General features: G+C 33.3%; 2 protein-coding genes across 2 annotated transcripts; both read right to left on the reverse strand.

The window, feature by feature from the left end:
• Positions 1–1,225: 1,225 nt before the first annotated feature.
• Positions 1,226–2,039, reverse strand: LOC107612308 (uncharacterized). Its single transcript, XM_016314079.3, has 4 exons — positions 1,974–2,039; positions 1,687–1,875; positions 1,491–1,586; positions 1,226–1,393 (listed from the first exon to the last, which is right to left on the reverse strand). The coding sequence occupies exons 1-4, from the start codon at positions 2,037–2,039 to the stop codon at positions 1,226–1,228; spliced, it is 519 nt and encodes a 172-aa protein (XP_016169565.2).
• A 6,662-nt stretch (positions 2,040–8,701) lies between these two features.
• LOC148549829 (uncharacterized) lies at positions 8,702–9,767 on the reverse strand. The gene is made up of 4 exons (XM_088495800.1): positions 9,636–9,767; positions 9,236–9,506; positions 9,077–9,120; positions 8,702–8,929 (listed from the first exon to the last, which is right to left on the reverse strand). The coding sequence occupies exons 1-4, from the start codon at positions 9,765–9,767 to the stop codon at positions 8,702–8,704; spliced, it is 675 nt and encodes a 224-aa protein (XP_088351926.1).
• Positions 9,768–15,487: the final 5,720 nt, after the last annotated feature.

Raw genomic sequence — 15,487 nt, forward strand, 5'->3', positions numbered from 1 at the left:
CATGTTTTTTTTAATTTCAAAGGGGAAACAAATCGGTGGGTAGGTTTTCTAAAAAGAAAAATAAAGTTGCAGAAAACCTAAATCTGAGAGTAGGTTTTGTGAAAGAATTTTGAAAAATTCAAAAAATCCAAATATGAGGGTAGATTTTGTGAAAAAAAAATTAAAAATTTCGAAAATTCAAATAGGAAGGTCCGATTTTTGGTTTCCTAAATCTGACCATCTGATTTGTTTGTTGCTATCTTCTACAACCAAGGATAACACACCCAGCTCCAATATCAATGGGAAACATCATTCCATCACCAATATGAAAGTTAAAATATCGATTTTAACTTATCATAATACCTATAGAAGTCATGACAAAATGATAGACATGGAATAATGAATTTTTTTTTTGCAATATTTTTTATTGGTTTTGGCTTTATTAGGTATTTTTATAATGTTTTTTATGAATTTTTTTTGCAACTGGTAAGTTTAACTATTCAAGTAATACAATTTTAAGACCAACATGACATACCATCTAAAGAAATCATTTATGCAAATCGTAATACCGATAGAAGTCATGACAAAATGATAGACATGGAATGAATTTTTTTTTTGCAATATTTTTTATTGGATTTGGCTTTATTAGGTATTTTTACAATATTTTTTATGAACATTATTTTCCTTTTTCTTATCAAATTGCAAAATCATAAACTCAAGATTCATAACATTTCTATTTTAATTTTCCTTTTTAGTTCAACTTGACTCCAAATTGCAAGTTTTTTAATGTGCAGAACAGTTTGTAAAAGGCATAAGCAAATAACATAGTATTAGATAGGATAAAAAAAAGGTGAAGCGACATCTAGTATAAGAGGTGAAAGGTTAGTTCTGATCAGCAAGGAAGATATTCACTAAACCCAAAATAATATTCAGAGAGTTGATGTTTTAGAATAGAAGACACAAAAAGTTATATAAACAAATGAGTCCAACTGCAGATTTGACTTAGAGCAAGGAGTTACATTTTGTTTACTGTGTTATGAAACTCGATTAAAAAAAGAAAAATTAGAGTAAAAGTAAACTACAAAACGTTAAAACTTTGATATTACATCGTTCATCGACACCCAAGGTCATTACAGCAATATACATAAGTTCATAACACCGAGTTTGATACGGGTAAGTACCCATAGCAACTAAACTAAAGCCAACAAATGTGTACAATCACATTACATATCCCAAATTGAGTGAATCACTCAATTTTCCTCTTAGTAGAACCATGTTTGAAAGTCTTGTTACTAGATCCCTGGCCTTCCGGATTGGTAAGTCCACTAACACCCAAGCTTGGAGCAGAATCTACTATAACACATTTACCAGGAGTATCTAAGCCGCTCTCAAAGATGCTCTCAGTGCCAGAATCCTGCATGAGTGCAACAGAATTTGCAATATCAAATATTGGGTTCTACAATGCAACAGAATTTGCAATATCAATTATTGGGTTCTAATGGAATCCTGACCTTTGATAGTGAAATAATAGCAGCTCCATTCCCATTTGAGTTGAGGTCATTACTTTTAGTTGTAGACACTACGTTTGAAAGGCCTTGTTCAACACCCTGCACCACATGAATTCCAAATTTAGTTATAAATACACCCTTTAAGAGTATGGAAACTGCAATGGATAGTTTAATAATGAGCCATAATTTAAATACGAACTCCAATATTTATGGAAGAACTGTGGGATGAATAGAGACTAATCAGTGCCTCATCATCACTAATCTTAATAGCATTATAAGCTTGGTCCATAGAGGTCAGATTTTTGTGTGAAATAGACAATTTAAAAAGGAACTTCTTATCAATTATAGGTTCAAAAGCTTTTAAGCAGGCATTCTCATTAGCATCTTTCTACACATGAAAAAAGGCTTCATTAGTTGGTTAACACACCGACAGTTCATATATTGATAAATAACCAAATACGCTCCGTAAAATGCATAATAGTTTACCATTAAATCCCTTATGTCATTAGCAGATTTCCCGAGAATGATTTTTGCCTCTTGATTCCAAAGCATTATATTAATGCATCTAGTCCCATCCGTGACTACAACATTAAGTCGATACCTGAGGAAAAACAAACCAAACTGAATTAAAAGTGTTCAGGGGAGAGATAAGTATGGATACAAAACTTATATTGTAAATAAAACTTGAAATTAACGCGTTAACAGAGGTTACATTTAGAGCATTTACTCCATTCCAACTGCCAAGGAAACACACTTTGAAAGAATATGTGTATACGTTAGTTGGTCACATGACTTATTTGACATAGATAAAGGAATTCAATTAGAGATAAACTTATTCAAGTTCTATTATCAGCAAGAATACAAAGCGCTGAATAGTAACTTAAGTCAGATACCCTTACTCATGTAGTATACCCTATAGTATTTATCCATTTAGTTCTTTTTCCTCAAAATATAATTAGTTAAGTAGACTAACTCATGTTTATAGTTGTGTGTGAAATTTAGATATAAGTATAAACGCATAGCTTTTATTTATATGGTATACCTAGAGTTTTGGCCATTTAGTGTTTTTCTTTAAAAACAGAATAGAACTTTGTAACAAAATAATAACATCACCACAAATTACACACCCTTTCTAATCACACCTCATTGCTTCATATTTAGTAAAACCCAACTGAACTTTTTGCTATAGGATCACCCTAATGAGTGAAACTTCATCTGTTATAAGAATTGAATGTTATTTGTAATCAGCAAGGTGTAAGAAATCAAAATTCAGAAAGTTGAGATTTTAGCATTGAACGCAAAAAATATGGTCACATAAAGAATTTTGTTGTTAAAAGGTTGCAGAGAATTCATCACAAAGAAGCTGTGACATCAACGGAGCATTAAATCCCACTTTTTGACAATGATCACATAAATATCAACCCCTATTCTCCACAACTTTTAGGGTATATTTATATGGTATACCCTGAGTTTTATCAATTTAGTGTTTTTCCTTAAAAATAGAATACAACTTGTAACAACATAATAACATCACAACAAATTACACACCCTTTCTAATTACACTACATTGCTTCAAATTTAGTAAAACCCAACTGAACTTTTTGGCATAGGATTACCATAATAAGTGAAACTTCATTTGCGCTAAAGAAGTTATGTGTTATTTGTAATCACCAAGGTGCTCCAAAATGAATAGTGACAAACTTGACATTTTAGCATTCAACGCAGGAAACATGGTCACACAAAGAAGTTTGTTGTTAAGACGTGGAATAAAATTCAAACAAAGAAACGGTTACCTTAACGGAGCATTAAATCCTACTTTTCGACAATGCTCACAGTAATATCGACCCTTATTCTCCACAACTTTCTAGGACAACTCTTACACGAGGCATAATACCAATCGCGGGTGCCAACATCAACAGACACTATAGTGGCTAAAACCCAAGTGGAGACTTCCTGCAATAACATGGACTCTGTAAATCCCGTAAAATTAGTGAGTAATTATTCAATAAATTAATTTTTAATAAAAAATTAGAAATGTGAATTTTATAGTAAAATAGGATAGAGCTAATTAAAACAAGAATTTTGACACTAATTTTAATAAATTTGGCCTAATATTGGGCTAAATAGGTCAAATCGGGTGAACCAGGCCCAACCCAACTCAGCCTAATTGAACAAAACAGCACCCCCTCCCTTCTTGGCATTCATTTTTCATGCTGAAACTCAGCATGAAGGGGGAAGGAGCTCTCTCACAAAACATAAACCTAGGTTGAACATTAAACCAAGATAACTTTTGATCCGGAGCTCCGATTGACGAGCCGTTTGCGGCCACACATTCGTCTTGGAGTCTTATCCAATTCTATTTAAACAAAAAGGTATGTCTTTCTCAAATTCGTGCCCAGTGTTCTGTGTCCCCTTTATGTGCGAAATTGGTTTGAGTTTTGAGTGATTTTGATGATTTTGGTGGTTTAGGTACAATCTAACATTGGATAATTGTTGAATTATACTCCAATCATCAACGGGTAAGGTAAGGAAACTCTAAACCCTTGTGGGTTATCCAATTTTGTGTACCTAGTGCTAATTTAGTGAATTGTGTAAATTAGATTGAAATTATGTTAGGTTGAAGTTTGAATTGGTGAATTGGAGCTTTTGGAACAACTTTGGTGGATAGATTTTTTGAAGTGGAACTTGTGAGCTTGCATTGTGGGGTTGTCTCGGGTTATACGTGAAAATCGGCCAAGGTATGGTTTAGGTTTCACGTATTTAATATATAATGTTCTGTGAAAACTTAGGCTAGATGACCATAGGATATATTGGAACGTATGAGAATGTTTAATGCTTAGTAACCTTGATAAAAATTGTGATGTGGATTTAGTGTTTGTTGAATGGATGTCAAATGATGATTTAATGATAATATGTATATATATATGTTGGATAGGTAAAATGAGAATTTTTGTTGATGTATTTAGGGGGGTTGATGCATGATATTGTTGATTTGAGAGATGGTAGGATATGAAGGTTGTTGTGGTATTGAGAATGGCATGTTCTGTTGGTGGTTATGGGTATGGTATGTTGTTTTGGATTTGAGTTTTAAAGAAAATGAGGTTTGGAGATTTGGTGTAACTATGGTTTTTTATCGAACTTTAAGGAGTCATAACTTGGCTTCCAGACTCCCGAATGATTTCAAACTTGTTTTACATGAAAATTGGGTCCGTGAAGTTTATGCCGTTCGAAGAATGGAAGAAAAATGATTTAAAACAAAAAAGTTATGCGCGTTGGAAGTTTGGAATTGAAATTTGAAATTCTGCAGATTTTTCAGACTTAGCCAAAATTTTTGACAAAATGAAGGCCCACGCGTACGCGTGGCCCACGCATACGTGTGGATTGGGATTTCTGTGTACGCATACCTTTGATTCGCGAAGGGTCGCTACTGCCTCGCGTACATACGTACGCGAAATGGGCTAAAATGTACGTCCACGCGTACGCGTGACCCTTGTTTTTAGCAAACTTAATTTTATGTTTTATAAACCTAATTTTCAAACCTCTAAACCTCTATTTTCATTTCTTTGGTCCTAGGTCTTTTTAGTAAGCCTAGTAATAAGATGAAGCTAAGAATAGGTGGTAACTTGGGAATGAAATAAAGGTTAAAAGTGATGATTTAGGTACGAGAAGATAGGGTGCTTATATATATGTATAAACGTGTACTATATCGATTATGAAACTAGCTAATGAAAGGAATAAATATTGCATCTGAGCACTCTTTCTTGAAAGTGCGACCCCAGGAGATGGTGGAAGGTGAGGATCCCCTTTTTTGTTCCTCCTGGTACTGTAAAATCTCACTCAGCGAGATGGTGGGAGGTTAGGATCCCCTCCTTTGTTCCTCCTAGGCATATGAGAACGTACCTCCTGGGAATACGCAAGGGTTGTGGTTTCGCCCCCACTTGCTCCAGGTTATGATAAATTATGTATAAAGATGCAAACATATGAGGTATAAAGTGATTTTACAGCTAAAATGAATGATTATGAGATGTTAATAAATGAATGTGAAATGATTATCTGAGATACGAGTTTCCTTGGGTAAAGTACCGTGGCTTGCCACCACGTGTTCCAGGTTGAGATTCGATACTCTGTTGACTTCACGTCGTACGGGTGACCGGGCACGTATAAATTCTCGAAAATGGTAACCCCCATTAAGTAAAGTTATATATGAATGTATGATTTATGAATGAAATGAGAAAAATCTATGCATAGATGATGAGAGGAAGCTATCGTCGATCTAGAATTTCTCAAAATAGAATATGTTCATTGCAAGTATAGCCTAGACCAACAAACAATCCTCTCAATCAAAGTTTAGTATTTTCAAATTCAAAACATATAAACCGAGATCGAGAGTAATTCAACCCCGGATCGTTCTCCCTAGGACGCAAGTGGAAGTGTTACGCTTTCAGTTGTTAGGGCAAAGGGGGGTTTTGAAATCAAAGAACTAAAGATTAAAAGAACTAAGCAATAAAAGAACTAAGGCTACATTTGTTTTTGGAGACAGGACATGACACTAAGATAGAGATAATAGAACAGAGACATTAAAAATTATTTTTTGTGTATTGTGTTTGGATACGATGGACAAGACACTAATGTAATGTCCTGTATTATGTTTAGATAGACGTGGACAAAACTAAGATATTATGCGAAATGACTAAAATAGCTATATGATTCCAAATTTTTTACATCAAGTACAAATTAATTTAATAAAAAATAAGAGTATGTAGGAGTACAGAAAATTACAAGAAGAATTGGTCTATAAACCAATAAGATAAAAATGGTATTAAAGTAACAAAATTAAGAATAAATAAAGTAACATAAAGTATAAAATTGAATTAAGTCTCCATTAATACAGCATGCCATAGAAAAGAGAATGAACGATAAAAAGGAATAAATTAATTATCCAGTCAAGTAAGAAATTCTACCAAAAAAAGAGAGTATCTGAAAAAAAGAACGCAGAGAAAGAAGAACTACGATGTAGAGAAGTTAAAATTAGGAAAAATAAAAAGAGATAATAGTAGAATAATAAAAAAAATATTTATGGATAGAAAGGAAAAAATTTTGATAAAAAAGTCTGTGTCTACATTTTCAAATCCCGTGTCCATCATTGTCCTTCGTAAAAGAGTGGACACAAAAATATAAAATAGTATCCTGGAGACAATGTGTTCCGTGTCCATGTCTCTGCTTCCAAACACATTTTAAACATTCGTTGTCCATGTCTCCGTGTCCTGTCTCCGAAAACAAACGCTACCTAAGAGATGATCGAAATTGGAATTAATGCAAGTAAAGAGAAATGAGATCAAAACTAGTGAAAATGCTAAGATATGCATAAAAGAGCCTTGACTTGGGAATAAGAGAATCCAAGGAATCTTATCATTGCCATGACCACAACTATGATAATTATGATGAGTCAATCTCACTTAGTTAACCCCTAACATCAAGGAGTAGGTCAAGCAAGCATAATTGACCTTGATCCATAAGTCCTAACTAACTTACCAAACTAGTTGATAAAAAGCTAGCTTCAATGGAAACAAGAGTCAACTAACTACCCAAAAATTACCACTAAATGTTGGACATCATGACTCTAATATCATAGGAACTCAAATCCCAGGCTGAGGTGTGAAAATCTACTCAGAATCTAAAGTTTGCATTTTCACAAACACCTTGTGTGCATAAAACCAAAACATAAGAATTTGCAAAGGAAAATGAAAAGCTATAACCAACTATGCACAAAATCAACAATAAACATCCAAACAAACACAAAGCAAGCATAAAACACTAAATTCATCAATCAAAACTTCAAGAACTCAAAATTGTAAATATAAACAAAGTACTTGAACCAAAGGGAAATAAAAGCAAAATTGATGTAATTAAAGAGGAATTAAAGAGTACTTACAATGAAACAAAGTACTTTAATATATATTTTTTTATTTTTAGAGGTCGTAGTGCATCGTCACCTCTGCTTTACATTCTAGGTGTAAAGCTCTGTGTGGTAGGGTGTTACAGACTCTCATTTTAATAACATTTAAAGGCAATGCAACGAAATCAGTGTTAATACAAAAAGGTGGGACATGAACTCACATAAGTCATGTTCAAAACTTCTTCGATTGTATTGATTGGAAAGGAACCTCCCAAAAGTTCATCACTCACTGAATACTGAGGTTAGGTCTCTATATGATTAATTCGTTGAGAGCCAATGTCACCTTCTTTCAGTAGGCTAACTCGGAGTAATCCGAAAATAATAGACCAATTAGCTTAATATTTTTATACACCTAATTTTATGATCTAAAGTTGCACTTTATATTTTGTACTTTAAAAAAATAGTTTATTTTGTATATTTCCTATTTAGCAAACATAAATAATTGAGTACAAAATATTTTTTCTTTAAAAAGTGAATAAAGAAATTTTTTTTCTTTTCATGTATTGTTGATAATGTTTATAAAAAAGTTGATTAAATAATATTATGTTAAAAAGTAAAAAAATATTATATTTTTTTGTATGTTTCTGAGATTTGGATACAGAATTTAATTCCATACATTGCCAAAAAAGATTAAAAACTTAAAATCAAGCTACATAATAATAGTAGTTCAAATAGTGTGCACTTTAAAAAAGTAGCTGATTTTGTATATTTTGTTGATAATAAACATAAATAATTGAGTACAAAATAAATTGAACTTTAAAAACTGAATTACTAAACTGATTTTTGTTTTCATGTATTATTTGTAATATTTATAAAAAGTTTGACTAAGAAATATTAAATTTAGAAGTCAAACAAAATGATTTTTTTTCAATTTGAGATTTGGAATACAAAAGTTAACTCCGAAAAGAAATTGATAAAAAGCATTAAACATTTAAAATAAAGCATCATGACAATAGTAGTTGGCACTTTTTAATCCAACTGAACAAAAATTACATAGTAACAATTTTTTTTGTATCTAATCTGTATATAATTTTTCATGTAAGTAGTTTCAAAATCCTTTTTCCTTATCAAACTGCAAAACCACAAACTCAAGATTCATAACATTTCTATTTTAATTTTCCTTTTTACTTCAACTTAGACTCCAAATTGCAGGTTTTTTTAACGTGCAGAACAGTTTGTAAAAGGCATAAGCAAATAACATAGTATTAGCATGGGATCAAAAAAAGGTGAAGCGATATCTAGTATAAGAGGTGAAGGGTTAATGTTTAGTGTTTATATACTGATTCTTGAATGCAACATCAGGGAAATCAGGGTTCAGGAACACTCTCGAGGCATAAAGACTATTCTGAACATTAATCTGATTGAGGTACTGATTTGGCTTGAAGAGTTGAGCGACCAAAATTAGTGGCTCACCATCATTCTTATTGATAAACGGAGTTAACTTGCCAATCATTTCACTAAATATAGTGCACTTGATCTTGTTTTCCTACGATATTATAAAACATACAACCATAAGAATAGCCACAACTTAAACAACTACTTAATGACATACCAATGAAAACAGCCAAATGACTTACTCAAGATCCTCCAGGTCTAGTGACATACATTTACTTTCTTGGCCTGATTTTGTAACCATTGGTCTAGCATCCTCCTTTCCAACAGCGTGACCAATGCAATCTATACCACGGTGGAGATAAAAACCAACAAAGACAGCATCAGTTATCCACAAACAAAATAACAAAACTAAATAAACCGCCAAATGATTTTATGAATCATTTTATTGATATAGTACCTAGGAGGATATTCAAATTGACAACATCAATTGCTTCAATTTCCATAAAGGAGACAAATCGGAAAGGATTCAGTTGAAAGGTCTCACTAGAGAGAGCACTGACAGAAGTTTTCATGTAAAAACTCAGCTTGAACTTGTGTGAAGTTGTCCTCACACCTTTCAAATTTGGCTGAACAATGAAATTTCTCATTGAGTAAATTCTAAACTCACGAACAATTGTCTTAAAGACCACCACATTTGCCTTCGGAATGGAGCAATGTATACGATCACCCTAAACAGGCACACATACAAACACACACAAATTAACATGCATAAACTCCACAAATTAATATGCCATTCTTAAAATAAATAGTTGGATACACACCATTTCATCCTAGAGCACCAACTCTAAGCTGCATACATCTGTGGGATTCCATGAGCTAGGAATTTCGTACAAACGAACAACTCTAACAACTAAATTCCAGGTCAGTTTGGTTGCATTGATGTCTGCAACACGATCAACCTTTTGAGTAAAAGCATTTGTTAGAGCCATATGGAGGAGATGAAGTAATCTAAGCTATGTGGATGGTGGGATACCGGCTTCCAATATATAAAGACTATGTCATAGGAAAAGTTGTTATACTGGTTTTAAATTTCACAAAGTAGCGCCAAAATTAAATCATCGTTTAAACCAACGTACTAAATTTTTTAATCGACTAAAACACGTTGGGTACTGGGATTAAGCCCAATCAACCAATCAAAGCAAACTATCAGTGGTTAATCCCATCGTTTTAGGATTGTTGATGCTCTAACATACGCTAAGCACAATAGATAAAAGGAGTACTTTAGAATTTCGGGGAAATATTTCTGCCTCTTTTCCTTTTTTCCATCAGACACAATGACTTCTTAATCCATTGTTTACCCTAATCATCTAATCAGAAGCTAGTATTTCGGCTTTCTACCGCTAAATGATGGTTTTGGGATTGCTGCTCTATTCACTCCCTACAACCCACTGGACAAACGACTCTCCCCCGTGAATCTTCCACCAAGTAAGAGTGCTCACTGAGGTTGGGGATTGCTGAGCCCACTCCTGTATTTGTGCCACCAAAAAAAAAAGAGCTTGCAACAGTGAAAAAAAGGGAGGATTTGTAATAACCAATCTATATATAGGATAGGATTGTATTTTCCATAATGATAAGGACAGTTGTCAATTGGAGAAGAGCAAAAAATAGTTGAAAGATGGACAGGTGTTGGAGTCTGCTGTATGGTGTTACTGTGTTGCAACTCTTCTTTTATATAATAAATAGATAACATCTCATTTTCCTTATTCAAAGAAAAAAAAAGGGTAAAATATAATTTTTGTCTTTGAAATTTGTTAAAAAATTTAAAAATATCTCTAAGTTTTATTTTGTTTTAATTTTGTCTCAAAAGTTTTCGATTTGCATTAAATATATCCTGACGACTAATTTTTCAAAAGGCTTAGGATCAATTCAATAACAATTTAATAAGAACAACCATCAATACTGTTGTGATAAAGATGATAATATGGATGACCACTTATGATTTGGACAGCTAACTTTCTCAATATTGAAGAAATCACTTTTCAAGACAAATTCAAATAAATGAAGTTTGAAAATGAAGGCTTGCTACATGTATAAATAGGAGAAGTCACATTTGAAGCAATGCACAACAACAAAAACAATTCTCTCCCTTTCTTTATATTGCAACTATACTGAATACTCCTCTCTCTCCCTCTTTATATATATGTACACTACAACATACAATATTAGTAAATACATATATAAATCATCTCTATTATATTGAGATATTAATATTAGTGAATATTAATACTAGAGTTATTTATTTATATCTCTTCATTTTATATTTATTTCCTTTTTCTTATTATTTATTTTACAACACGTTATCAGCACGAGACTTTGATCAAAATTTAGGAAGACTCAAGGCAATAAATTTTCATTATGTCAAAGCACTCTCATTTTGAATTTAATACTCTTGATATATCTGGAAACAACTACTTATCATGAATACTAGATGCCAAAATTCATCTTGATTCAATGGATCTAGGAGATACCACTAAAGCTAAAAATAAGGCAACCCAGAAGGATAAAGGCAAAGTCATGATCTTCCTTCGTAATCATCTTGACGAAGGATTGAAAAATGAATATCTCACACTAAAAGATCCTGCAGATCTGTGGAAAAATCTTGAAGAAAGGTATGACCATCAAAAGACAGTGATACTTTCTCAAGCCCGATATGAGTGGGCGCATTTTCGTCTTCAGGATTTTAAATCCATAAATGAATACAATTCAACAATGTTCCGAATCACCTCATAAATAAAATTATGTGGGGAAAAGATAACTGATAATATCATGTTAGAAAAAACTTTCTCGACCTTCCATGCCTCGAATGTGCTCCTGCAGCAGCAGTATCGCGAAAAAGAATTCAAAAAATATTCTGAACAAATTTCTTACTTTCTTGTTGCTGAACATAACAATGAATTACTTTTAAGAAATCATGAAGCGCGTCTAGCTGGTGCCGCCCTATTTCCTGAAGCAAATGTGGCAAATCATAACTTCATAAGAGGTAAATGACAAGGTTTTGGTAACAAGAAAAATTTTGGAAGGAAGAAAAATTATGTACACAAAAAAGGATCTCACCAGAAGTGAGATAAAGAAAAAAATAATAGGCAAAATAAATCAATAGAGGATAAATATTTCCATTGCAGTGGAAAGGGTCATTGGTCGCATACCTGTCGTACCTCGAGACACCTAATTGATCTTAATCAAACATCTTTGAAAAATGATGACAAAGGAAAGGAGACGAATTTTGTTTCGAAGGATGTTGCTGAAAATTATACCACTTATTATGAAATATCTGATTTCTTTGAGGATCTTGAAGAAAATATTGGTCATTTGATCAATGATGAAAAAAGTTTGATATTTGGGTTCAGTACTTATGTAAATAAATAATTTAAAAATTTAAGTTTTATTCTCTATGTATTTGAATTTCAAGTGTGATGTATATAAATAATGTTTAATAAAATATTTAGATTTATGAATTTTAAAATTACTGAATGTGCCAAGTTCTAAAATAATAATAATAATGAAATTTTTAGTATATGGTACTATGTACAATACTTCTTAAAAAAACATTTTCAATCAAGAAAATAATTTTACGGTGCAAATACTTCTACTCATTTTATTGTTATTTGTCTTTGAAGAAAATGGTAAGGATATATAGTGAAGATGTTTGGCTTGCGGATAGTGCAAGTTCGCATACCATTCTCAAAAGCAATATATATTTTACACATCTTCTACCAAAAGAAGAATATGTTAATATTATTATTGGCTCAGACAATGTGATAGAAGGCTCCAGAAGGGCTTTAATTTTGTTTTTCGGAGGAACAAAATTATAATAAACAATGCACTATTGTCTACGAAGTCTCTAAGGAACTTGTTGAGTGATGGAGGCAGAAATTAGCCAATTAAGAATTTATGATAAGAACAGCATTGCAAGTACAGTTCTTAACCAACAAAAATCCGCTTATCAATTTAGAAGGGTTGTCACAAATTTAGAATAAAAATACTGGGAGTAGGAATCCCAGGTCGTCTCCCAACGAGTTGACAAAAGGGTGCTATTTTATCAGTCAGGAATTTTCCGAGGAATTTTGAGAGTTGAAGAACAGAAAAATAAAGGATTGTGAATTAAAGCAATGTAAATTAAAAGAGATTTATATAATCAAATAAAAAGCCTTGACCAGGGGAAGATTAATTAGAAGTTCTATCCTTGTTGGATTTTCCCAAGTATAGTATCAAGAGGTTGTTGTTTTCACTTAGTTAACCCTTACTAAATAAAGGAAAGTCAAGTGATTGAGCTAACTCTTATTCACAAGTCCTAATCCTCTCCCTTGGAAAGGATTAGCGTTAGTGCCTAGAGAGTTAGCTAACAACTTCCAATTTAACTAATCACTTGAGCATTCCAACTCAAGGGTCTCCTTTTAATCAACCCCCAAGTCAAGTTGGGAGTCTACTCCATTGACATGAATATAACGTTCACAGAAATATAAGAAGAAGACATGATAAATTAAATAAAATAGGAATTAAAAATTAATTAAAAGTAAAAATAGTTCTTTGCATTAATAAATCCCAAAATGCAACATCCTTATCTGAACAGGGTTAATAAGTAATCAAAAGAGTAAAGGAATAAGAAAGCAAACTAGAATAATAGCGACTTCAACGGAGGTAGTGATTCTTCTCAATATCCAAAGCAAAAGCACAAAAAGCATAAAAACTAGAAATCTATGAATGTGAAGGAAACCTAGAGGAAGTGGTAATTTTCTCTCTAAGATTCCAATCTAAAACTAAAAACTATCCGAATGAGAATGTGTGTTGATTCTCTGCTTGTCCCCTGGCTCTAGTCTATGTTTCTGGGCCGAAAACTGGGTCCAGACTTGGCCCAAAATCGCCCCCAGCGTTTTCTGTGATTTCTGCAGATAGCGCACATCACGCGTACGCGTCAGTCACGCACACGCGTCGCCGTGCGAACTCCAATTCACGCGCACGCGTGAGCCATGCGTGCGCGTCGCTCCTCGCTGGTTGTCTCCTTTATTTCTTGTGCTCCTTCCATTTACGCAAGCTTCCTCTCCATCCTCTAAGTCATTCCTGTCCTATAAAGCCTGAAAGCACTTAACACACAGATAACGGCATCGAATGGTATAAAGGGGAATTAAAATACATAATTTAAAGACTTAGGAAGCAAGTTTTCAATTATAGCACAAAATTGGGAAGGAATTGTAAAATCATGCAAATAGTATGAATAAGTGTGCAAAGAATTGATAAAAACCACTCAATTGAGCACAAGAAAAACCATAAAATAGTGGTTTATCATTGAGTTTTAAAGATATTTGCCGAAATGGACATCATATTGAAACAATGAATGAAGAAAATCATGAGTACTTATGTATCACAACTCATGATTCAAATAAAAAAGTTATATTAGAAAAGTTACCCTCACTTTCATCTGGGTTATATTATACTAAAATTAGTACAATTGAATCACATGCCATTGTAAACCTGAAGTTTACCAGCCCAAATGAATTTATAATTTAGTATGATTGATGGGGTCATCCGAAAAAAACTATGATACGGAGAATTATTGAAAATTCCCATGAACATTCACTAAAAAACCAAAAGATTCTTAAATCTAGTGAATTTTGTTGTGCTGCATGTTCTCAAGAAAAGCTAATTTTAAGGCCATCACCAGTAGAGATTGGATTTGAGTCCCCTGAATTCCTCTAAAGGATTCGAGATGATATATGTGGACTTATTCATCCACCATGATGGTTATCAGTGGCTAAGAGAATGGGGGGTTGAATCTTAGCCCCCTTTTGCTGAATAACACTTGCTGCCTTTTTAAAATGCTTTAGGAGATATTTCTGCTTTTTGTCTCGTCACTAGTCAAGAGACATCTTCTTTTTGTCTCGTAACCAATGAGGAGATATTTTTCATTTTTGTCTCCTACAAGAAGAACCAGAAATTAAGTAGAAGAGAGAGAGAGAGAGAGAATCACACCCAGAAGTATCCTGGTTCAGCTGCTAAGTGCAGTGCAGCCTACATCCAGTCTCCATCACAACAATGATGGAATTTCACTATAATCAAACAGATTACAGACACCAATTCTCCCTAGGAACTACCCTTCCTATCTGGGACAAGTCCAGAATCTATCCTCAATCCTGAACTTGACTTAGTCACCTGCCAAGTTTTCAACTGCTAAGTGCTAACCCAACTTGCAAGGGGATTCCCACAGAATCATAAAACACAACACATATGTACAAAGGACCTCTAAGGACATCTATGGCTTTTTCTTTTAATTTTGTATACTCTGCCTTTTTCCGCTCTATGGATTTTTCATACAAACCTAACTGTTTGCCTTTCTCCATGAGACTCAAGACAGACAAAACTAAACAGAAAAATACAACATGAAAAACATTGAAGGAGAAGAACTTCTGTTAGCTTGGATAGCTATGAGAAATCTGTGCTTTCACTCTTTTTCTCCTTGCTTCAAGCCTTTACTGTTCACCCTTATTATAGAAGGGGAAGCCTCCAAGGTTGAAACCGGTCCAACTGAGCTAATCTTCTTCTTCTTAAATACCAAATCGGTTCAGACAGAGAGAAGAGAGAGAGAACCAAATGTAAAATTCAACATGCAATTACCTCTTCCTCATCCCTTCTCACCAAGCTTCATCAATCCGGG

Source organism: Arachis ipaensis, chromosome B8 (genome assembly GCF_059453495.1).
Source record: "Arachis ipaensis isolate K30076 ecotype BB chromosome B8, ASM5945349v1, whole genome shotgun sequence".
Classification (NCBI taxonomy): Eukaryota; Viridiplantae; Streptophyta; class Magnoliopsida; order Fabales; family Fabaceae; genus Arachis; species Arachis ipaensis.

Bases quoted from the DNA above. Each gene is read 5' to 3' on its own strand.
- LOC107612308 (XM_016314079.3), bottom strand. From the start codon at position 2,039: ATGCTTTGGAATCAAGAGGCAAAAATCATTCTCGGGAAATCTGCTAAT. The intron at 1,876-1,973 runs GTAAACTATTAT...TTTCATGTGTAG, and splicing joins ATGACATAAGGGATTTAATG to AAAGATGCTAATGAGAATGC. The intron at 1,394-1,490 runs GTCAGGATTCCA...GCACTCATGCAG, and splicing joins CTATTATTTCACTATCAAAG to GATTCTGGCACTGAGAGCAT.
- LOC148549829 (XM_088495800.1), bottom strand. From the start codon at position 9,767: ATGGCTCTAACAAATGCTTTTACTCAAAAGGTTGATCGTGTTGCAGAC. The intron at 9,507-9,635 runs GTATGCAGCTTA...GTGCCTGTTTAG, and splicing joins GCTCATGGAATCCCACAGAT to GGTGATCGTATACATTGCTC. The intron at 9,121-9,235 runs GTACTATATCAA...ACCGTGGTATAG, and splicing joins CAATTTGAATATCCTCCTAG to ATTGCATTGGTCACGCTGTT.